Source organism: Emydura macquarii, unplaced genomic scaffold (genome assembly GCF_026122565.2).
Source record: "Emydura macquarii macquarii isolate MOO-44397 ecotype Brisbane River unplaced genomic scaffold, CSIRO-AGI_Emac_v2 contig_2452, whole genome shotgun sequence".
NCBI classification, from domain to species: domain Eukaryota; kingdom Metazoa; phylum Chordata; order Testudines; family Chelidae; genus Emydura; species Emydura macquarii.
Window position 1 is genome coordinate 4,384,858 of NW_027132589.1, and position 24,989 is coordinate 4,409,846.

General features: G+C 41.9%; 1 protein-coding gene across 1 annotated transcript; it reads left to right on the forward strand.

Annotated features, from left to right (window-relative positions):
- Positions 1 to 245: 245 nt before the first annotated feature.
- RIOK1 (RIO kinase 1) lies at positions 246 to 24,760 on the forward strand. The gene is made up of 17 exons (XM_067562642.1): positions 246 to 837; positions 2,516 to 2,708; positions 4,008 to 4,098; positions 5,081 to 5,150; positions 5,623 to 5,665; positions 6,438 to 6,530; positions 8,388 to 8,500; positions 8,652 to 8,732; positions 13,634 to 13,720; positions 14,417 to 14,554; positions 15,046 to 15,149; positions 16,316 to 16,422; positions 17,771 to 17,836; positions 19,998 to 20,117; positions 21,735 to 21,788; positions 22,915 to 23,064; positions 24,544 to 24,760. Exons 1-17 carry the CDS (start codon positions 767 to 769, stop codon positions 24,652 to 24,654), a joined length of 1,692 nt encoding a protein of 563 aa, XP_067418743.1. The 5' UTR covers positions 246 to 766; the 3' UTR covers positions 24,655 to 24,760.
- The last annotated feature ends 229 nt before the right edge of the window (positions 24,761 to 24,989 follow it).

Genomic DNA, 24,989 nt, shown 5'->3' on the forward strand with positions numbered 1-24,989 from the left:
TCCGGAAAGTAGCTTGGCTCGATGGGTCCTAGAGAGCGCACGGCCGCGTTCGGGGCTTTTTGAGCCTCTGGCTGTGCCGTACAGGGTGGTGCCTGGTTGCGCCCGGCCGGGGGGGGGGGGGGCACTGGGGCAGAGAGAGAGAGAAGAACACAGAAGGCGGCCGAGGGTTGCTCGTGCGGGCCGCGTGTCCGACTCAGACCCGGGGCGCCCAGAACAGAACAGAATAGAATAGAACAGAACAGAACAGAATAGAATAGAACACCGAGCCTCGCAGCCGGGGAGCTGCAGCCCCAGCGAAGGGAGCGCGCGGCCGAAGTGGAGCCTGTGTGTGCACCGCACGCAGCAGCAGCAGCAGCCTGCGCAACGCAGTCTGGTGTGTGACACGCGCAGCCTACCTAATGCACAGCACGCGCGTGTTGGAACGCACACACACAGTGCGCCCTATCTCGTTTTGTGTATAACACACTGTTGTGTAGTGCGTTCACCGTCACGCGCACAGAGCGCCTCGCTTGCATCCTGTAGCCCACACTGGAGTGTACACCGCATACGCGGGCGTGTGTGTGAGTCTCTGTGAATCTCAAATACCTCTAACGCCGACAGCCCCCACGTCAGATCTAGCTCAGTGTAAGGTGTAGACCTAAGAAACTGCACATAGAATCGATAGCACACAAACACACAGCACATAACCCATCCAACACGTTGTGTACATAACACAGACGGATTGCAGTCCTCTGTACGTGGTGCAGCGGCCTACTACACTGCAACAATGAATTACAGGAAGGAGATGATGAACCGAACAGTCCCAGGACAATTCGATGATGCAGAGTCTTCAGACAGGTAAGGAGAAAACAGGCTGTCAAGGTTATTTTCAAATCCTCCGAAATTTAGAGCGGTTTGTTCCCCTGAACCCGCTTTTCTATTTTTAAGATAGTGTCAAACAGTTGGGGCAGTGTTGTGAGATTGCTGGTGGTAGGGTGGGGAGCAAGATTTTCTTTATATAGGACGAGGAACAATTTGTTACCCCCACCCCTCCTGCTGTTCTGGCCTCTACAACGTCTGCCTGGGTACAGGGGGGCCTCTTAGCAGAGCTCTTTGCAGGATCAAACTGCTGCAAACTCTATTTACCAGGTGTAGTACTTATTGTTAGGAACAGTTTTTCTGAGGTAAGTGGAACCACTCACTTGAACAATTATGTGTGTATGTTGCAGGGTTGGATCCTTGATTACTAAAGATACTTTTTGCCCATCAGCTTCTGCTTCCTTACAGCATGGCTATTGTGGCTTTTTGGTCCTGCAGCGGCATTGTCATCCCATGTTTTTTACTCCACAGTCTATTGCCAAGGGAATAATTTTGGTGTCATGTAGTTGTTATTGTAATTTAAGTGCAGGACCAAATAGGGACAGGATGGGCAGTGAGGAAAGAGACATTTTGAATCATTACCAAAGGAAAGGATATCTATGAAACTCACAAAATATGAATGGATTTAAAGGGATGCTGTCCGGTTAAAAATGATGTGAGAATATATTAAGTCTGTTTACTTTTTACTATTTATGCTCTCTGCTTAGGCAATAAAAATGGACTCGTTATTTGCAAATTTGTTTATAGGGAGTTTCACTTTGTGATTCTCCTGAATTGTTTCAAAGGATGGAGGAGAATATTTTTGTTTAAAAAGAAAATTGTTTCTGTTGATATTTAAATAAAATCATGGAAATATTTCCATTATGTCTAGAATTTGTGAAAGGTTTATTTGTATGAGGAAAAGTTTGTTTCTTTTTTTGCTTTTTGTTTTTGTTTAACAAAACCTGTGTTCGGCCACGTGTGACAGTCCACGGTCAGCCTGTAGAACTTGTTGCCAGGGGATGTTGGGAGACCAAAAGTATAACTGGATGCAAAAAAGAAATTAGATGAGGTCACAGAGGATACAAGATGGTCAGGAATTCAACCCCATGCTCTGGGTGTCCCTAAACCTCTGACTAGCAGAAGCTGGGACTGAACGACAACAGATGGATCACTCATTAAATTGCCCTGTTCTGTTCACTCCCTCTGAAGCATCTGGCACTGGCTACTGTTGGAACACAGGAGTCTTCATTGAGCTTCCTGCAGATCACCAGTTAGGTGCAGTTTGGAAACATCTCAGTTAGAATCCTAGCCTAGCATAGTTTAAGACAATGGAGTGTGTCTACCTTTGAAGAGTGACCAAAGTGGTCTTTTCTAGTGTAATTGTTTGGTAGGCGTTGCAGAGCAAGCCAAATATCTGTGAGTCACTGAACAGAATAGTTGAAAGAATTACAAAACAACATTTAAGCAAAGGAAGAAGATGCTTAAAATCACTACAATAAAATTGAGCCACCATGCAGAAGAGCTTGGGTTGCTGTTTCAGGGTAGGTGAAATAATAAAATATTGAGCAGAGAGGTAACCTTGCTATTTCATTCCTCTGGAGGACTATACATTGATTTCATGGTGACTCTGGTAATATGGGGTTTATTTATATAGATCTTTTTTGGTTTTTTATAGTGAATACACCCAAGGCACAGAAATACGTAAAGAGGAGGTAACAATTAAAAATCAGCAGTCATGTTTGTGTGAGGAAGTGGACACTGATGAAATTGAAGATGACGACGATGATGAGGATGAAGAGTGGGACTGGGATGATTCAGTTGGAAGACTCACCAAGCGTCATACTGCAACTGGAGGCTGCAACCCACAGGTACATTAAAGATACTTCCAGGATGCTGTTCAGAGTCCCTATAGCGAACAGGACTACACCGGGGCACAATGATATGTGAATGTGATCCCAACCATAAATTCAAGTCGGGACTTCTCCCTGTACACACAGTTTAGGAGCATCCGCTTGTCTCATGTCTCTCCCCCTCCCACACACAAAGTGAACACACTAACCAGTGCCACCCTCTTCCCATGCCCCAGTGGTTCCCCTTCCTCAATGGTTATTGCACGGTCTCACTTGTGGCTGCAACCCCTCTTCCATTCCTTTGGGGTCTCAACCTCTTCCCACACCCTGATATCACTGCTGTGTCCTCCTTTTCAGTATCCTCCCTCTATATTCCTAGTTTCCATCCCTTTCTTCTCTCCAGATTTGGAGACAACATGCTTGATGTGATGTGGGGGGCAAGCATACATTTTGGATCATTAGTAAAGGAGACAAGTAAACCCATGAAAAACACCAAAGGTGAATGGATTTAGACAGAAATTTATCAGGTTAAAAATCTTGTCTGAATTACTAGCTTAAATAATTAACCCACAGAATTTGAAAATTAATTTACTTTTCAGTATGCTGTCACCTTGGGCAATTTAAGTAGAACATCTCTCCTTTTCTCTTTGACGTACAACTCTGGTAAACTGAGGGGGAGCAGTTACAGATTGTTCTAGCTGGCTCAAAACATTTTCTGGATTACTTATTTCTGCCTTTTGGGCTTTGGAAGGAGACCTGGGGAGTAGTGAGTTAATGAGTGATGTATGCTATTTAGGAGCTTATGGGGAGCTGGCTGGGGCAGATATTTATTAGGTCGGTAGAAGATTGCCTGTGGGAACTGATACCTCTTTAACAAGCCATGCATGCCCCTTCTGTGTTCTCTCTTTCTACTCTGATTCTTTCCCTTCTCAGTTTTTCTCCTCATCTCTCTCTCAGTATTTTCTCTCCTTGTTTTTCACATCCTTGGTGTTCTTGTTCTCTCCTGGGAGCTAAAATATGCTAGTATAACTGAGTTACAGTCAGTTCCCTGATTAACAAGTACCTTCTCCTTGAACACTTAGCTAATAGGATTTTGAACCCACATGTTTGTTTTTTCTTAAGGAAATCATTTCCAGTTGTAAACTATGTCCGCACCCTGATAAATTTTGATTTTCTAAATGCAGATAAGCTTGTACAGCTGTTTAGATACATAAGCAGATCAAACTAGATAAGTTGATTTTTTTTCCCCCAACTACCATGTGTATTTAGAAGGGCTACTTAGGGAAGGCAAATTATGTAACAAATCCTTTGTTTCAGGCAAATAGACAGACCCCTAGTTGCAATTCAGCAAAAATGTCCACTCCTACAGACAAGGCCCTAAGAAAATTTGAACATAAAATTAATCTAGGTAAGTATAATCCTATCGTCATCCTTTTATGGTAATAGGTACACCTTGGTAATATTCAGTGACTAATTCTAATTACGTTGATCTGGGGATTTTAGGCATTATAGCTAGCCAGCTGTTCTCAAGTAGTTAAAAGCGTTAATATTGGATGTCACCTTCAGACATTGTCTGTCTTTAGAGAGATAATCCCTGGAACCTCTGTCTTCCCAGAGAGCTGTCTATCTCTCTTCCCTGTCTCCTTCTGAGCACACAGAATAACTCTCCATAGTTCTCCCCCTAGAAACAATATGATTGGTTGGGAGGGAGGAACTCAGCTGTTCATCAAACCATCATCTGATCACTTTCAAAGCTGCAGCAGCTCAGCTTCTTGTGTCTATTACAATACTGTATATATTCAGCATGCAGTGAAGTTGTTCTGTAACATATGGTATCTTGTGATAGCAAATTTATATTAGGATTCAATGATTTTGTTTCATACTGAAAGCTTTCCAAAATGATGAGATTTTGGTGATTTATAGATGACAAATAGCAGGGATTTATAAATGGCGAACAATAGCAGTACATGTGGCATTAATTCACATGCCATCTTAAACATATGAATTAGCATTACTGAGAGAATATTGGCTTGGACACTGAGGGCTATTGCTTACTCTGTCTGGAAAAATGGCATGGGATTTTTAAGTTCCTTAGAGATGGGCAGATGGACTTCTGTTTAACATCCCATTTGAAGGACAGCATCTCTAGGCACTATCTCAACTCCAGGGCAGTAGCCCCTGTTGCTCTTCTAGATTCGTGGTGTGGGTCTGAGGCCCATAGAGGAGAATGCTAAATTAATTCATGCCACTACTGTGTATGTCTTTAAAACCTGATCAACGTGTTACAAGTATGTTTCTTGAATGTGTGGGATATGTTTATTGGCAGCAGAACTGTAGCTGCAGTTTTGAGCATGGAAAACCTCTTCACTTCCTTTTTATGTATTTTTCAGATAGGTTAAATCTGGCTGACTCTGTTATAAACAAAGTTACAGAAAAGTCTAGACAAAAGGAAGCAGATATGTAAGTAATTTGGGTGGCTGTATTTCTGTTGGTCTATTGAAAACTCTTATACCCTCAAATTGTGATTTCTGCTACCAGCTGCAGCTTGAACTGTGATGCTGAATAAACTAGCAGTTAGAGAATGTAAATGTTCTGTGTTGTTTGTATTTTGAAATTAATGTTTTTCTCATAAACTGGGATGATTTGCTGAGCTAATCACCTAAGACATTGCGAGGTCTTGATCCTGCTTTCTTTGAAGTCAGTGGCAAATCGTATTCATTTCAATGGTTGTGGGGTTAGCCAGTAAAGCAGAAAATGCTGGTGGCACTTTGCCAGCAAAGGAGTCCTATTTTAATGTCCTCTTTTCTCTCCCTTCCTCACCTCCAAAATTAATTTTCTTCTTGAGCAATCATTCTGGAAAAATTATTGGAGGATCTATGGATATTCCTCCTGAGTAGATCATGTCATGCTGTTATATTTTCATTTCCACTAGGTATCGAGTCAAAGATAAATCAGACAGAGCAACAGTAGAACAGGTAAGTCCTAAATATATCAAACTCCTTGTTAAAATTGATACATTTGAAATCAATAACCAGAGCTAAAATCCCATTTTCTTTGGAGTCAGTGGCAAAACACTCATTGACTTCAGGTGGGACAGGGTTTCACCCCATGTTTCTCTTGTCTTTCTGAACAAGAGTACTTTATAAAAGTTGTATCTGCTTTCACAGCTGATTTGGAGAAAATTGGGGTGCTTAGTATTATGATTTACTGTTGTATTCAACTGGATTTTTATTAGTAGGCAAAGAATTCATCTCGGTTTGACTCAAAAGTGGAATTTTCCAAGGAAAAGATGAAATAGTTCAATTTTTTTAATCCACATATTTTTGCTTCTAAAACTAGTATGTTGCATTGAAGGCCTGTATACCACAAGGATCTCCATGTGCTATTGTGAATGCCTGGAACATTTTAGGATATCTGTGTTCTAACACACTTTTTTCTTGGTACTGTGGATGGGAAATCACTCTTTTAGTACCCTATTAGAGTTAGCCTAAGGATGCATGTCAAATATTATAAACCACTGATTAGGAGTTGCATACAACTGTCAAACACACTTTTCCTTAATGTTTTAAAGGTAATTCCAAAATTATAGAAGAAACAGAGTACTCTCCTGATAGAATTCTGAGTGGGTTGGTCCACTAAGGTGCTGGGGTTCTGTGGGTTCTTCAGTTCAAGATTGTTTAGTTTAATAATATTTTCAGTAAATTGGATAAAGTAATTTTGCTTATTTGTTTTTTTAATTTCCCCGAGGTGTTAGATCCAAGAACACGGATGATTTTGTTCAAGATGCTAACTAGAGGTGTCATATCAGAGATAAATGGCTGCATCAGCACAGGAAAAGAAGTGAGTGTCATTCTAACTGGCATGCTACAGTCTTTCTTTGCAAACTGAATGGATGTTTGCTGTGCTGAAAGGGAAATAGTAAAATACTTATTATCTCTGGCATTAAATTAATTTTCTTGTGTTTGAGTGTCAAGAAGTTAATTTATTGTAAAGTGTGACATTTGTTACTTTGAATTTCATCCCCGATCAATAGTGAAGCTACTGAGCTCTGTTTAGTAATCCAAATGTGGTGCACTTGAAGTCCATCTTGGTATTTGCCCGTAAAAATTCTTCATTATATATTCCTAGTGAATTCTGTGGCAAAACTGTGCATGTGGGGAAGATAAATGCGTGTTTGCTTACATGCAAAGTAGCTATGTTTTTACAGTCTTCAGACCTGACAGTTCTCATACACAAAAATCAGTCTTGCTTCTTTGCAGAGATCGAATAACTGAGTGTGGGAGTGAAGTTTCAAAAAGTATTACTAAAACTTTATCACTTCTGCAGAATAGTTTGTGTGCTACTACTATCAAGTAAGATCACAAATATTTAAAACTACACTACAATTTTCAAAGTATATGCACAAAGTATAATTTTGTGATGCTGTTTCCCTGTCTGGGTTTGATTTTCTTTAAGGGTGAAATTCAGCCTTGTGTGGGAGTCAGCACAAGGCACCATTTAAGTTCCTCTTAGACCATATTTTAGGGACTTAAGTGGTACATAGGCCTCATGCTGGCACTCCGTACGGAGGCTAGTTTCACTCTTACAGCCAAAGTCTGGTGTTATTGAAGTAATGGGCAAAATTCCATTGACTTCAGTGGAAACAATATGTGGCTCTGAAGATCTGACCCTGCAGACCCCTCCTTATCATATGAATAGCCTTCACGCATGCAGATAGTTCGGTTGAAGTCTGTGTGACTACTTTTGGGAGTGCAGAGCATCAATGAGAGTTGAGGGTGCTTGGCAGCTCTTGAGATCAGGCTCCTCTCTAGTTATTTTTAATGGGCCACTCCGTCATTATGATGAAATTCTATTGCATGTATGCATTTTAGAGCTTTATATGCACATTAATGTCTTTGTATGGTTTTAGAGCCAATCCTGCAAGCTATTCCGTGTGATTGGACTCCTGGGCTTGTGTGAAACCGTGTTGATTTCAGTGGGGCTGTGTCTGGGGTGCAGGTGTCTATAGGAATGAGGCCTGTAACAGCATTGCCACCACCAGAGCACCTCTAATGGCTTGGGGTGGCCCTGCAGCACATTGGCCTCAATTTCCCACTCCTCAGGGTTCCCTAAAAAATTTCTCACAGTCTAAGGTATTCAAAAACAAGTTTCCCCTTCTGGGATCCAGTTTATTAAGTCCTCATGCAATTTCCAATGCCCCCCTCCCCCAATTACACTCATCTAGTTCTATCTAGACTGACAATAAAGTCTGTCAAAACAAGTGTAATTCAGAATGTAACCTTCGTCCAGGGCATTTCTGTTGGAGTGCAGTTTTCCCACCTTTTTCCATGGCTTGGAGGCCTGGGCATACCACCTGGAAGTGTGCAAATGACTTTCCCTTGCTGTCTTGGGCCTCCTGCAGGAGCCTTCTTGCTTTCTGCAGCTGCTCAGGCTCAGACCTTTGCTTTACCCAAAGTCTCTCCCTTATCTGTGCCATAGATGTGATAGGGTCACATGATCTTCTTTCCTCTCTGTGAAGGACAGTTGGCTGTGTCACAGATGGGATTCAGACCCATTTCCCTTTAAAGGGGCAGCCACCCTGTGACAAAGCCCAAAGGTTTAATTTCTCTTCTAAGAAATTGTGTTCTTGATGCATGAGCAAATTTAAACTATTTCCAGGACCGTTTAATACCGTTTATCCTCCCTTCACCCCTATAGGCTAATGTCTATCATGCCAGTACAGCGAATGGAGAGAACAGAGCAATAAAGATTTATAAAACCTCAATTCTGATGTTTAAAGATCGGGATAAGTATGTGAGTGGGGAATTCAGGTGAGTTGAAGTTCTTTCTTTAATGATAGCAAACCTCTCCAACACTGACTGTGCACTGACGTACAGATCACTCTCTGAATTTTTTCACAGATATTCTATAAATAGAATAAGATGGAAATGTTTCAGTCTCTGTGGTGTGTTTGTTTTTAAGATTTCGTCATGGATATTGTAAAGGCAACCCGAGGAAAATGGTGAAGACGTGGGCAGAAAAAGAGATGAGGAATTTAATAAGGTGATTTTTATGTTTAACTTTGGTGCAGACGTGACTTGCGCATTCCATGGCTGAGGGGAGTGAATGTAACTATGAGCTGGCTGCTGGTCAGTGGCCCCTGTTTGGAACCTGTGCGGAAGACTTGTGGGATGAGATGTCAAGGCCTTCAGAGCTGCTGCCAGTTCCCAGACTGCTTATTTGAGGGTATTGTTCGTTTATACACTGTTAATAGGGATGTTGAAAAGATTTCCCCAACACTACTAAGCAGTTTGGCAAGATTCCCAGCCTGATGTGTCTAAGGTGTTTCTTCTGCATTAATAGCACGTGGACAGATTGTGGCACCCATGGCAAGCGTCACTGACCTGAGTGGGCTCCACACAGACACAGCCACCCCCTGCCCACTGTCAGTGCAGGATCAGGGCCTACATCACTGTAGCTGTTGTATTGTCTCTGTTCCTAAAACATTGCTCTACTTTTTCTAAATTTGGCTGAATATTTCCACAAACATTTAAGTGCCCCATCGTAGTGTACATGAATTGTACAATGGGCCAAATCCTGTAATCCATATTCAGATGAGATTCCCAAAGGAATCAGACAATTGGGATCTGGCACTTGACATTAAGCTTTGAAATCCACCCTGGCTTTCCGTCATGCTCTGACTAGCTCATTCATGCTGTAGCCACCTGTTAATGTTAGACTTTTAGGAAACGCATTTTAGGCTTTTCATCTAACAAATCTTTTTTTGATGCACAGCCTATTGTGATGTTTTTATGTGCCAAGCATGCAGTGATATAGAGCTCACTGTCTTGCCTAGCTCCCTCACACACACAGTGAACAGGAGTGATGGCAGAACCAAGTTTTGTGGCACCTCATAATGAGAGCTCTCAGGGCAGAGGAGCCAGTTGTTCATCGCTGCAGTCTGTTCCTCTAGGAGAGGAAAGAGCAGAGATGTTCAAGGCTGACTCAGTCTATCCCTGCCAGGTCAGCAGAAGTGTGAGCCTCTCATGGACACTGGGATCAAAGGCAGCTGGCGGGTCAACGGGCCTGATCCAAAGGTGGTGAAGGTGAATGGAAAGACTCCTGTTGGCTTTGATGGGTTGTGGAGTCAGGCCTCAAAAGAATCAGCATGGATGTGGTCTTTGTTCATCACTACGATGATGTCAATGAGACCAGCGTCTGTCCCATAAACAGGCAAAAATCAGACTGCCGGGGAGCCAGGGAATCTGAAGACTCCAGGTTGCCATGACTGTTTGGTTAAAACCTTCCCCAGAATAGTAGGGTGAGAGACAAGGTGATAAGGAGTGATTGTCAGTGTCTAGACCAGTTCTCCAGCCAGTGTCGAACAGTTGTTCTTTTGAGTGATTCTGGCACCCTGCCCACACCAGGGAGTCATTGGCCATCTCCTCCTTTTACAGATCTAGTGTAGATTTAATCCCGCTAGATTTAATGTGGGATTTTCCAGCGTGTCTAAGTGAGTTTAGGAGCACAAGTCTCATTAACTTTCAATAGGCCTCGTTCTCCTGACTCACACATTTTTGAAAAACCCTGGCAATGAGGGACATGGATCTCAATCTCCAGCATTTCCACACCTGCACAGCGTGAAACCTGCTGAAACTCAAGGAGAGAAGGCATGGTGTCTCCTTCCATTAGGATCAGTAGTTTGTGTGTGTGTGTGGTGGGGTTTCAGTCATGCTGCAGGGAGGAGGGAATGAGGCAACGTGGAGAGCTAGCCAGTAAACAGGTGCCAACGGGGTGGATCATTTGATGGTAGCTGTTCTGTTGCACTCCTGCATGTCCCAGATGCCTCCAGACACAAGAGATTAGTTCTGATTTTACTCTGCCTCAGATCTTGTCCTTAGTTATGGAGGAACATGTTTGGAACTTGATATCCCATATAATCCCCCATGATTCATAGTGTCACTCACAGAGCCGTGATGGAGGGTGGGAGTCTTTGGTGCTGTCTGTTTTCGGAATGAAGCAGCAGAGAAGCCCAGCCACAGCACCAAGCTACCTCCCAGGTCTGGGGAACAACCCATACAAGACAGCCCTCTAACACACACAAGGAAGATTTATTATCCCCTCTCTCAACCTGTGACAGCCATGACAAGGAATAATTCTAAGGCTCTGTCTGCATGCTGATTCTTTTTCCTCTTCAAGTCCCCTCTTCCTCCTTGGCATGATTCCATGGCACAATCTCTTTGGATCCTCCTTCCTCACCCTGCTTGGTGTGTTCCACTGGGATCCTTCCTCCTCTTTCTCTTCAGTGCGATCCTCTGGGGTCCTTATTTGGCAAGGTATCTTGGGGTCCTTTCTCCTCCTCTTTGGTACCATTCCTCGGTCCTTCTTTGGCTCCATCCTTCATGACACCTGCCTATACTCTTGTCCCTTTTCACTTCTCTCTCTCTCTGTGTGGTCCTTCCCTTCTTTTTCCATAGTCCTGTCCTTTTGGACCCAGTGGATTCTTGAGTGTATTTTTCCCTGCTCACCTTCCTCTACTGATTTCTGGGGCCAGAACATTATGGGGCCAATGTACATGACATGCTGACCTCCCACCACTGTGGCATCATCTTCTTTGATGAGGATTTCCAGGGATGAGCATTTGACATCAGAGCATTGTTGCATCGTCTCATAGGAGGGGTATGTCAACGGCGGGTCTGACAGATTCTAATCTGCCCAACCAGCTCCTTCTGCTTGGATTGCTGGTTTTAGAACAAGATGTGCAAGAATCCAGAGAAGCAGTTTGTGTAGTGGGGAGAGCAGGGGACTGGAAGTCAGGACTCCTGGCTTTTACTCCTGGCTCTGCAGCAAACTCTCTGTATTGTGAGAGGAAGAAGGATGGGTCCAGTGGTTAGGGCAATAGCTTCTACTTCATCCATCTGGGTTCAACTCCCTATTCTGCCACAATATTTCTGTGTACCTTGGGCAAATCACCTAGTCTCTCTGGGCCTCAGTGTCTCCTCTGTTTTAAAAAAAAAAAAAAAAAAAAAAGGCGAGGGGAGGGAGGGCTCATTGCATTGCCCTACCTCACTGAACTGTTATCTGAAACAGTGTGTTGAAGATTGTGAGGCACTCAGATACTGTGGTAATGGGGGGGACATATAAGTACTTAGGATAGATAGACTTTGGATGAGTCACTTCCTTTTGTATCTCATTTTCCCATTTGTAAAATGGTGCTAGTAATAGTGACCTTTGCTCTTCAGTAAACTACTCTGAGGTCCTGTGAGGGGGCGCGGTGCTGGAACACATCAGAGTGTTAATAACCAACCCAGCTCTCTTAGCTCCATGTGCTGATGTCCCCACTCCTTGCTGCTTCCCGTGGGTACGGGAGTGGTGAAGCAGCTCCCCAGACCCCATGTGGGACATGAGAGCCTCCCAGGAGCGTCACCCCCATCCTGAACCCCAATGTTCAAGCATTTGCACGTATTTGGGAATAGAAATGACCCTTTGGATGGCAAGTCCCAGCTCCTTGTGGTTAATAAAGTGCCCGTCACCCTGTTTGCAGGAGTTGGCGGTGCACCCTGGTGTCCTGGCCTGGCCAAGGCCCAGCTCTGGGATTCCATTCCATCCCTTTGGTGTTCTCAGCTGGCGGAGTCTTCCTTTCCTGCCCCCTCAAACAGCTGCCATGTCCCAGGCCACAGATAGGGGAGGGATCCCTTTATGTCCCAAATCCACCATTGAAAAATAATGTCAGATCATGGTCAGTTTATTTGGGTAGATGGGGAGCCAGAAGCCCAAAGTATTATTTATTCCCTGTTGAAATACTATGACCAGGGCTGGACCCCGTCCTGACCCCATTACACTTCATGATAGAAAACGCTGACTGATGGGCACACCACCTTCCACTTATGGGTAGTGTTAGTGTCATTTTATTGCAGGGTAAAGTCAGTCCCCACTGCACATCCCCTCCTAACATCCCCTCCCTTCCATCGGGGAAGTGGGTGGAGCTGCAAAGGACACCTGGGACGGGGAGACCGTTGCCTTTACAGGATATCAGTTACAGAGGCACATTCTCAGGGAATCTTTTATTTTTTCGTCTTTGTGTGGGGATTTAAAATCACAGTGAGGTCAACAACTCGTGACCAGTTGTTGCTAATGGAGGCATCTTCCTGGCTGGGGAGAGCAGGGTGGGATAAGAATGAAATACTTGGTCAGCAACAGAAAGACAGACTGGCTAATGCACCTGGATAGTGGGAGGTGGGGTGTATGGGGCGATTTAGTTAACAAAATTATATATAAGGATACATGTACATGGTGTGGCAGTGCGCTAGGGGTGTGGGATTCTAAAGCACACTAATTGGTCCCTGTAGACCCTGCTGGTGCACTCTAGAAGTTCCCTAGTGCACTTCAATGTAGCTATGTTAAAGTGCACTGTGGAACTTTTAGTGCTAACCGGCAAGGTCTATATGGACCAGTTAACATGCAACATGACAGTGCGCTTTAGAAATCACAGCCCCATAGTGCTTTGCCACACCGTGGACAACACTGGACATTTATGGCATAATTGCCAACATTCTAGGTGGCTAACGTGAGACTCGGTACCACTCAGTCCAAGTGTGAAAGTCCCACAAAACCCAGGACTGTTAGAAGGTCTGATTTATGGTCTTATGATTAAGACACTGGACTGGGACTTAGGCGGTCTGGGTTCACTTCACGTTTGCTACAGACTTCCTGTCGAACCTTGGGCAAGTGACTTATTATCTGTGTGACCCTTCCCTACCTGTAAAATGGGGATAATGATACTTCCCTTTGTCTATTTAGATTGTAAGCCCTTTGGGACAGGGACTGTCTCTTACTTTGTACAGCATCTAGTGCAGTGGGGTTCCAAATTAATTGGCTTCTCTCAGCACTACCATAATACAAATAATAAATGATTGCATTTCTTTTAAATAGGTAGTTATGGGGTTTTTGTTGTACTGTTACAGGTTGAATACAGCACAAATACCTTGCCCAGAGCCAATTATGCTAAGAAGTCATGTACTTGTCATGGGTTTTATCGGTAAAGATGACATGTAAGTATCCTCAAAAAAATCAATGAGAACGCCTTTATTTATAGGGTTGAACAAAGGTGAATTTAAAAAAAAAATATGTTGAATTAACTTAATATGTGGTGTAGGCTGGTGATAAATTGAGTATATTGCTCTTGTATATAAATGAGATGTAAACTATCAAGATCCCCACCAGCTCGGGTTGGAGAGGATCTGACTGATTCTAAAGCCTCATCCATTCAAGGAATAAACAAATAATATTAATTAACTAGAAATTAAGGCCCAGAGCGGTACCTGGATCTGCATGGGCCTTTTTATCCTCCATAGAACACAGATGGTAAGGATTTTATGTTATAGAAATGTAAAATAAACTTCAAAGCTCAGATAGTGACATGTTTAAATCCTCTAGTTGGAAAGTCTCATTAGTGATGCACACACAAGTGTCAGTTCAGCATTTTGTGATGTAAATATTAAATACAGCATTGTGGTTTAGTTCTTCACCTGATGTAAAACATTGTAGTTCCACTGTCTTCAGAGGAGCTATGAATATTTATATTAGCTGAGAAGCTGAACCAGAGTATCTAGTGCTTGATTAAATCATTGAGGTCTTTTGATTTACTGAATTAAAATGGATCAAGTACTGCAGGGAAGGGACTGTACAGCTGGTATAAAATGGGAGAATTGAATCTGTTTGTTGTTTGTTTCTTTTTTAAATCCAAGGCCCGCTCCTCTGTTGAAAAATGCTCAGTTATCTGACTCAAAAGCCCGGGAGTTGTATCTACAGATCATACAGTACATGAGAAGAATGTACCAGGACGCCAAGCTTGTTCATGCAGATCTCAGTGAATTTAATATGCTGTATGTGTTTTTTAAACTTTGCTGTGCATTTTAATATTTAAAATGTAGGTATTGGTATTCTCTCATAATATGTAGAGCTGTGCGGTACTAATATACTCCTAAGGGGGGTTGTATCCTCTTTTCAGCTCTGCTTTGTAATTTATCTGATTATTATGCAAATCTCAACCCAAATTTCTCTCAGATAATTTATCTTGCAAAACACTTCTCTGAATAGGTTATTCAATGAGTTTTTTCCATCAGCTGATGAATAAACAAGTAAGCTATTATAATTAATTTTTCTAAATAGCTTTTTGTGTTCTTCAGAATTTTCCCTAAAATAACGTGTACTAATATAACTGAAAAAAAAAAACTATTATATGAAACGTGTCTTATAACAAAACTTGAGTTTTGAGCGTCAGGCCCCCAAAACTTGAAGCATTTTTTTCAAATGATGGGGTCTTTTAAATAAATAAATAAATATTTTTTCCGCTTTTTCCTTGCTGTATCATCAGATACCACAGTGGAGAAGTGTACATCATCGATGTGTCTCAGTCAGTGGAGCATGACCACCCACATGCATTAGAATTCCTGCGGAAGGACTGTGCCAATATCAATGGTAAGTGGGCAGTATTTCAACTCCTCTTCTAATAGCTCATTCCTTTAGGAAGGTTAACTGTGTCCTTCCTTGTGTTCTTCAGACTGTAACAATGTATGTAGAACAAAATGGAGTTAGTCAAAATGCGCATCATCTTAGGATTTGTGTAGGTTTCATTAGGAAACAAACATGCAACGCTAAGTACAGCCCACCAAGATAGAGTAGGTCACACAAATTCAATTACATGTAAGCTTATGTTTTAGCCTAAGGAAAGCAGATTTCACACAGTTTCTTATATTACAACAAAAGATATAGCTATCTGCTGTACAGTAGAGAACATACAGACAGACTAGAGATCTGCTTTGTTTAGTGTTTAGAAATCAAGTACAGAACTTCTTAGTGAACAAGAAGTTACTCTTGATTTGATCACTTAAGTCCCTGCACCTGTGCAGAGCAGTTTACAGGTTTGGGACTTTGGTGATCTATTGTTAAAGGACTATAGTAATAGTTTATGTCAAGTTCAGCAAGATGCAGTGAGCACCCTCAAACAGTATTTTATTTAAAAATATTGTAATTATTGTCTTCATGTTGTTCAAGCACCATATTTCTGCTTCTACAACATTCCATCTTGCTCTGGAAGGCAAGAATTCAGTGTCTCTCTGCAAACGTTGTTTTCTTTGTTGAAATCTTTATTTGTTTTTAAAAAAGGCAATGTAAATAGATCTTAACTATACCTTAGGGCACACCTTTGATTCCCATCTATAGAAATTCCAGATTCCAAATTTCACTGTTTGGCATCTACAAAGTTTAATCTCAGTTTACTGCAACTGCTTGATTCTTTATGAAGCCTTCTCTTCCTCCCTCTTGCTTTTCTCTTGTTTCATGGTCCAGTATGGCTCACGCTGAAGTCTATTTGACTTTTGCCCTTAACTTCAATAGGAGCAGGATTGGGCTTTGAATTTTCATCCTGCATTTAGCATTCATTGTATCTGGGAGATGGGCAATTTGGGTTTTGAATGACCAAGAGTTTTCTGATAACCACACCCAGTGGGATTCTGCAAACCTTGTAGGGAATTTCCCCAATCCATAGAACCATTATTTGTTGCTTTGGTATCACTTTGATGGTGTATAAGCATGAAGTAAACTTAAATCAAAGTAACTTTGTTTTTTCCCCTGCTTCCTGGCAGACTTTTTCTGGAAGTACGGTGTTGCGGTGATGACAGTGAGAGAGCTCTTTGAGTTTATTACAGATCCTTCTATCACAAGCAACAACTTGGATGCTTATCTCTCAAAGGTCAGACTTCAAGGTCCTGCTTATGTTGGAAGATTTAAGGAGTAAAATAAGATCTGGTTCAAGCTCATCCATTCCATTTATCCCACAACGAGGCTTTGGCAGTAAAGATTGTACATTGTATAACGAGACAGCAACTTTAGAAATGGTTTAACATCAACAAACGTAAACATAAATGCCATGTTTGTGTGGGGTGGGGAGTATGAATAGGGCGAGTAAGGCAGACTTGGGAGTATATGGTTTGAGTGGAATGAGGGAGGCTTGCATTTCACCCTAAAGTATCCAATATCACCAGCTAAATGCTGATTGGTCCAAATGGTGAAAAGAACCTGTTTATTCTAAGAGGAGTGGGGTACGCTGGCTCTAGGCCCAGCACCTGGAATGCTTCAGGCTGGTCTCAGTTTCTCCTAATTGCTGGGTAGGCAAGTGGTGTCACTCTGTCCCTTCCCTCCGTCTGCTTAGTTTTGTTCTGACACAAGCAGGGGTGGGTTTAAATTAAATTGAGGTTCAGTTGTTGCTCCACTGGGTGCTAGTGAATAGAGGATCACTTTCCAACCCCTTAGCTCTAGCAGTCCCTGTATCACTGTATCGTCCGCCCGAGCAGCCATGTTGTGTTCTTCATTACCAAAAAGCTGTTGGAGTAAATCCCAACTCTGGTAGTCAAAGCAACAAAGATGGTGAAGGATCAAAGTAAGACTCCCATATCCTGTCCTCAGCCGTGTTGGGAATGGCGGTGTCTGGAGACAACCTTGAACACCGGGTAGGGGACGAGTGCTTCCAGTCAGCCCCAGAAACACTTGTCTGACATGTACTGCCTTTGGGTACTCTCTGGTGCACTGGGCTGGAGGGAGTAGGACTGGCTACAATACTCCCATTTTGCTCAGGCACTCTCCTCTGGGTTATTCAGTTCTGCTGGCAGCAATAGCAGCAACTCCCAGCATTTGGGGGGTGCAGGCAGCCCTCCTGTGTGAGAACATGAACTGCAGACAGGGACTCCCTGTGCCCTGTTATCCCACCCTGTTGTAGGGACAGCCATAATTTAGCCCTGTATTTGGATTGGCAGGAGTGGAGGGAAAGTTTGTTTGTGCTCTCATTAAGTAGATCAGTAGCCAGAAATGGGATTTAAGTAAGTGGGTGTGCCTTGCAGAAATGTTCAGAACCGTTAGGTGTCACTAAAGGCACTGGTGTGAAAAGGTGGAGTGTTTTACATGAGTGGGAGAGAACTGTTTCCAGACGAATAGAGCGGAGGTGGGGAAATACAGATAGGAATGGCTAGATGAATTATTATCCAGAATGAGGGACTGGATTATGAAGAGTGATGGTTTTTGTATTGCATTTCATATTGTTGTAGGCGATGGAAATAGCAACCCAAAGAACAGAGGCAGAAAGATCCAGCCAGGATAACGTGGATGAGGAGGTGAGGATTTTTTTTTCCTCTGCCAGGAGGGAATCTTTGCATTATTCCTTCTGAAGACTTTGAAATGTTCTCTTTGATACCCTTTGATACAGAATGTTACATTTAATACGTTTGTACATCCCGAAATAAGAGGAGAGGCTTTCAGATATTAAATGATTCTTGATCTGATATCTAAACCCTTCTCATGACAACTTCTTTGCAATCTCTGGTCAGCAACCCCTGTGTCATTAGGATGTTTCCTAGACCGACGTGCTTGGCTATAACTGGTCCTGAACTGAAATATCACAAGGGACCAGCTAGCAATGAAGGCACAGAATGTGGGAAATCTTTGAGCTTATGCAAGTATGGTTGAAAGAATAAGGTGCTAAAATAAGGATTCATACAGTGTTAAGATGAGAATAGTTTTTGCCTCCCTGTTCATATTGACTAAAAAAACAATTCCAGCCCCCTTCTCCCAGATTCTGATTTGGTTCTTCTAATTATAATAATATTGTTTCTCTCCACTTATTTCTGATGCAGCAGTAGCCAGCATAGGTCTGTTCTCTTTGCATCATTCGGGATGTTTGGTGCTCCAGCAGTGTTGTTTAGCATGGGGATCATAAGACAAAAATCACTGTCTTGATTTGATTCTTTGAACTTCTCAGCAGCTAAGTAATGGATTAAAATGAAACCTGATTTTAGTATATTGAGTGGGCACTTTGTATCAGATCAGAACTTTAAAACAAGTCACACTTTGGCCCTTAGCTAATTGCTAGTGTGTTTATAAACCAAAGGCCCAATCTGTGATTGCATCATGCCTTCTGCATGAGCACCTTCGGCTCCCACTGAAGTCAATAGAACTTCACGTATTTAAGGCTATTCCTTTGATTTTGTATCTCTGCTGATTGCAGTTCTCACTTCTTGCTTTTTGTTGAAGTAAGTTGAAAGTCTTTTCCTTTTTTGCCCAGGAAGGATTTTGTTGTTGTCCACCTGTGTTGTTGACTTCAGTGGAAATTAAGGGTGCTCGGCACCTCAGAGGAGAGGGCCAAACATTGTTATAATACTCTATGTTGTTGCAAGCTCATCTTGTGTAAGGAGATCCATTATTGCATCTTACGTGGAGTTTTTGTTTATATATAATTTAAGTGAACCTGTACAGTGAGAGGAAGGCTGCTCTAATAGTTAAGACACTGACTTGGGACTCAGGACATCTGGGTTCAGTTCCCCACTCTGCCACAGATTTCCTGGGTGACCTTGGGCTAAATCACTTAATTTTTCTGTCCCTCAGTTCCCCGTCTCATGGGGGTGTTGTAAGGATAAATACATAAAGCACACAGATACAATAGAGAATGGCCCTATAAGTACCTAGACAGATACTCCTTGGAATGGCTCAGTGGGAAGGAGAAAAAACAAAATGTTTCTCATTGATGTGGTAATGACTTCAGTGTGCTGGAGATTTAATTTAAGAATGGTCATTTTGTGAATCCTAACAAGTAAGATGATGTTGATGTTAGGTTTCAATATACCTGTGCTAAAGCAGGCAGATTCCATGAGCTGGATTGCACGTTGATTTATGGATGTTGGAGTTCTCTAGGATTCTAATGAGCCGGATCGAGGAATTGTTACTGGCATTACATTAGACTTTGGTAAGGAAGCCCTTGTATTGTGGAGATATTTCCTAGGATGTTCTTTCTGTTACTCTGCTTGTATGTTGGGAGACTAGGGAGAGTGGGACTATTGTGAAAAGGGATGATGTAGTAAAAGGATTTAATAACACATATAATTTATTTATGAAGTTGCCTCCGTAAAGAGCTTAAATAATAAAATTGTGATTGAAATACAAGAAAGACATTTTAAAAGAAACCCTTTAAAATTCAAACATTAATGGTGAGGAAGGGGGAATATATGGAGGTGGTCATAAACAGGTGACCAATAGTAGTCATGCTAAAAAGACCTTAATTGTAGAATCTTAAGATGTTGTCATGGGAGAGTTCCATACTATAGGGCCCACCGCAACAAAGAGATGATCTTCTGCTGGCCAAAGATAATGAAGTGGGATCTATAAATTATGGGTATTGTGTTATCCCAGATACCCATCAGGATGATTTCCATAGAAGAGGTCTAAAATCAGGACTGTATGTAAATCAATAAATCTGCTTGTTGTTTCATTTCACTCTGTTAGGTGTTTAAGAAAGCTTACATCCCTCGAACCCTGACCGAAGTTAAAAACTATGAGAGGGATGTAGATGTCATGATGAAATTGAAGGAAGAAGACATGGCATTAAATGTGCAGCAGGATAATGTGAGTAGACTTCCTGAACCACTACAAACAGCTTGAGTTGGCAGAGAAAGATAACCCAAAGTAGTACCATTAGCTGTAGATTCTCATGAAAGAACCACTGAGGAGAGGTTGTTTTGTTTAAGTATTGGTGAATCCTGGTCCTATAGCAATATACTATCAAAAACTTCAAGAATAAATGCATTCAAAAGACATTAGCATGTCAGGGATCAGTTGCAGACAATCACATCCTCTTTCTGAGTGGATGTGCGGTGGCTGTCAAATCAACTTGGCATTCAGTTTCAGCTGTGTATGGAGTAAACTTCACATATTGTGGTAGGAAAGACCAAATTAATCCCTGGTGTAGCTTCATTGATCTTAGTTACATCACAGCCCAAGGATCTTACCTCTGACATTTGTTTTTACAGAATTTAAATGCTACCACATCCCTTTGAAATTAATTTTGTATTATTTTTGTAGTTTGACTAGAAGCATAAAGCGGAAATACATAAGATGGTGTCTAGAGTCTAGTAATAGACAAATATAAGTTCAATGATTCCTATCATTCATTGTCCTGTTGAAACTTTTGATATTTTCCCATTTGACACAGAATAAAGCTAAGTCTCTTCAACAGTCAGGTGTTCATTCATCAACATCCCTTCACCCTGTTACTCACCTCAATGGAGCTCTATAACAGAACTTCTGTGGTACCTATATAGACATACCACTTCCCATTGCCTTGTTAGATGCCTCCGTTACTGCATAAATAGTGCTGATCTTGCTCAAGGTCTGAGATGACAATTTACGAATGTGTTACAAAATGTAGAGACTGAGTTTTAACACCCATGTTATGCACAGGTACAGATTCTAGCTCAGAAAAAAACAAGGCTTTCCAAACCACTCCCTTTTTGAGTGACAGAAGAACATAACTAAAAACACCTGAATAGCTGAAGATTCTAATATGTGAGAGTCGGGGAGATGATTTAAGTGAAGAAGTCAATCACAATATTTCCTTTATGTGTAAAAAAGTGCCATCGGTGCATTGCAGCACGTTGGCGGTACTATGTACATTGAAACAGTATTCTTTGTCCCTTTTCTAGATGAGCTTCCCATTTTTGACGGTGCCAAGAAAAAGTCAAATCACCAGAATACTTCCAAAATATAGATGGCATAGTTTAAAATGATGGCATATCCGTGCCCCCCACACTTTTATACTGCAAGCTTTGTAGGGTGAGGCTCTACCTTTCTGTGGGTTTGTAGAGTGCCAAACACATTTGTACACTACTGCTGTATAGACGAGGGTTATGCTAGTGAGCTGATACAAACAAGGCCTTATAAGTCTTTACAGGAAAGAGCTGTGCCTTCTCCCTCCCAGCTCTTCTGTGTACGTGTTGTGAAGTTTCTCCATACACAAGATTCACAGGAACAGACTGTGATATCAGAAAATGGAAGTCAGGCCTAAAGAATCTCTGGTTCCTAAAACCTGATGTGCAGAATCTACCGCCTGTGCTCAGAGAGCTCTGAAAAACAGTGATGCCTGACATGGTCAGCAACCTGTTTTCTCTGGTTGGCAGGATGAAAATGATAGTTTTGCAGCTAGATGTTTTTGTATAATTGATTTTTATTTATTCCTGCGTATAGATTCTCTACCAGACTGTGACGGGATTGAAGAAGGACTTGTCAGGTGTTCAGAAGGTAAGAGGGCCTGTTAACTTTTTCTTTTAGAGTGAATTTTATTGTTCATAAATGTGCCTGAGAAGTATTAAATAAGGCCCAGTCTTGCATTTGGTTCCATGCAAGCAGCCCCCTGATTTCAGAAGGGCTGACTGTGGGTTCTTCCAGCACAGAGGCAGTTGCAGGACCAGGGGCTAAGATCCCATCTTTACACCACTGTGTACCTGAATACCATGTATTGCTGAATGTGGAAATACATTGCATTACTCAACCAGTGCTGCAGTCACTCAGGAATGAAAATACTCGAGCCACCAGATGGTTAGTACAGGAAGATACAACATATGGCCAGGTCTACATATAGGAAAAGGGGAAAAATTTCCTAGTGCAGAAAACTTACTTGATATAGAACGTTGCATTATCACAAGTGTTGTTACTTTTTGTGTGACTTGTGCTGTAAATTGTTGTACATAGAGCAGTTGTGCAGAATAAGATATTGTATTAACTAATGGAAATGTTGTAATGCAGTACTTAAAAACATATTGGATAAAAATGATTGTTCTAAGTGATTGCAGATATCCTGCTACAGGAGGAGCCATATCGGGTTATTCCTTTTTTGGAAACCATGCTTGACGAACAGCACTGGGGAGACCTTGTCTACAATGCAAATATAACAAGGGACCAGGTTATAACACATTTGTTCCCCAGTATGCACAGCTCTGTATTGCAGTGTAGATGCCTAGCTATGTTACTGCTAAAGCCCATCTGGATTACTCCTAAAGTTGGCTTTATGGTTCTTTAATGAAACCAAGGTCCTGTGTACACTACAGAACCGAATAGTACTTAACTCTGTGTATGGTGGGGAAATAGCGGTGCAACTGTTTTGTAACCAGGTCCCCTGACACAGCTTTATTAGCATTTTCTACTGTACCCTTTGTTTTTAACATGGATTAATTTTATTTCATTCTCTTTTGTAGTTTTTAATACCAGTGTCTAGAGGCACATTATTTGTTTGTGGAGAAGTGGGTCAACACAAATCAGCTGAAGGCTTTCTTTTTAGGAGGCTCTACCACTTAAATGCCTTGTCTCATATTTTTATGTTCGCCACTGACTTTTGGTTAGGGACAAAATCCTTCTGTGTATCCTTTAGGTCCCTGCAATCCTGGAAAAAAAAGAGGAGGAGATGGAATCAGATTCAGAAGAGGGGAGCAGTTCTGATGACTCTGACTCAGGCTGTAAAGAACAGGGAGAGCCACTGCATCCCAAAGATCAACCGACGGAAGCTGGCATGGACAAAAAGGTCAGTTGGCCAAGAAGTTGTACACTTTCCCCTCCCTGCTCCAGGGAGCTAGTCAAGTGACAGATATATTTATTTTTCTACACATCTATTGCTCAGTGAGAACATAAAAGCTTCTAATTTATTCTTTTAGCTATTTTAATTAAGGGAAATGAGAGTAGAGATTGAATTTCCCCAATGAAGTTTTATTTGAAGTGCTCTTGTGGGTTTTGCCAATGTAGTTTATATAGAGTGAAATTTAACCTACACTTGCCCACCCTCACCTAAAGCCAGAATACATAAGCTTTGTGTGGGGAGCTCCAGAGGAAATGGAGGGGGAACAGATGTGGGCAGCGCATATGGCAGTTCTATAATGTCTCGTCTAGCGCTTGGGCTGGAAGAGGGGCCATGACCCCTGTCCACCTCCTTCTTCAGGGGCTCGTAACCACTGGGATCTATGTAATTTTGGGCCCAGTGGCCATGGCTTTGGCTTCATCCATAGAGGCTTATATAGAGCTGGTGTGAAGCTCCGCTCTGCATGAGCACGAGGTATAGAATCTTCTTGAGCATCAGCTGTGTGGCTTTCTGAACCCTGCACAGCAGATCCACTCCACTGGATTGGAGACTTCCCTCAGCTCCTTAGAGAATTTCACTGGGTGTCCTTCCCCTTCAGAAGCAGAAGCATAAAGGGAGAAATCCAGGCAGCTCAGAAGGATAAAAGTGTCGTAGAAGATGAAATAATTAAAATTGATCCTAAAGATATGAACTAAAATGTCTATCCCATGGTGAAATCCTTGGGGCTAGGGTTTGTCTTTCACGCATGATGTAATATGGAGAGTTCTTGGCCACTTCTGACAATCATTCCTAGTTCTTTTTTGTAAGAACAAGATGGGATGTTAGTTAATCTCACTGTTTGGTCAGATCCTAGTTTGAATGATTATAATCTGTTTCTCTAAATTGCCCCTGCAGTTTCAGTTTGATAAGTAGCAATCACCACCTGACTTAAACTGCTGCATAGAGTTGTGGTGTAGAATCCCTTCCCTTCAACTCCAATGATGATCAAGTTGCTGCATTCTGAGCTTGTTGCAGGCGATGGATTGGTCTCTCTTGGCAGTCCATGAAAGTATTCATTGCAGTAGTCCAGCCTGGATATCAGAAAGCCATGCATCTATTTGTGCTAATAGAAGAGTTCACAAATTAAATAGCATGAGTTCTCATCCTCTTTGTAATCTTTCATGTTCAGTGAGTGCTCCCACCATAACTTGCTGGCTTCAGACTTCTCTGAAATTTGGAAACTTCAATCTAGAGTTGGATTTTGTGGATCAATCTCATTTCTAATAACGTGGAGTTCATTTAATTTTCTAATACAGCATTTGAAAGCCTGGGCCAAAATTGCTTAACTTCTCCCCTCCACCTCTTCTAACAGTAACATATTGTGTTACGGACCTGCTGATAATCACTCAGGATCGTTATTGTAAATGAAATGTTGTTAATTTTTTATAGGAAAGGAAAAAGCTGGTTAAAGAAGCCCAAAGAGAGAAGAGAAAAAACAAAATCCCAAAGCATGTGAAGAAGCGAAAAGAGAAGACAGCAAAAATGAAGAAAGGCAAATAAATAGGCTTTTATCTTGGGGGCAGGGTTAGCTGTTGCTGACTATTGGTCTCCTCAATAATTTTTGTTACAAAATATTCTATTTATATAAATGTGGATTTCATCTTGATGGTGGATTGTTAACAATCTTGTGATTGACTGGATGCAGTATACAACATGGCTTTTTCGATGGAGAAGATTGACTTGTGTGCCTGTGCAAAAATGTGCAAAGCCTTTATCCTCCAATGTGGGTGGCTATTCTTCCTGGCAATCTTATAAACGGGAGAAGGGCCTTCTTTATGATTCTAGTCTAACACAGAAAAAAGAGAAACACATACTTGTACATGGTTTCTCTCTTT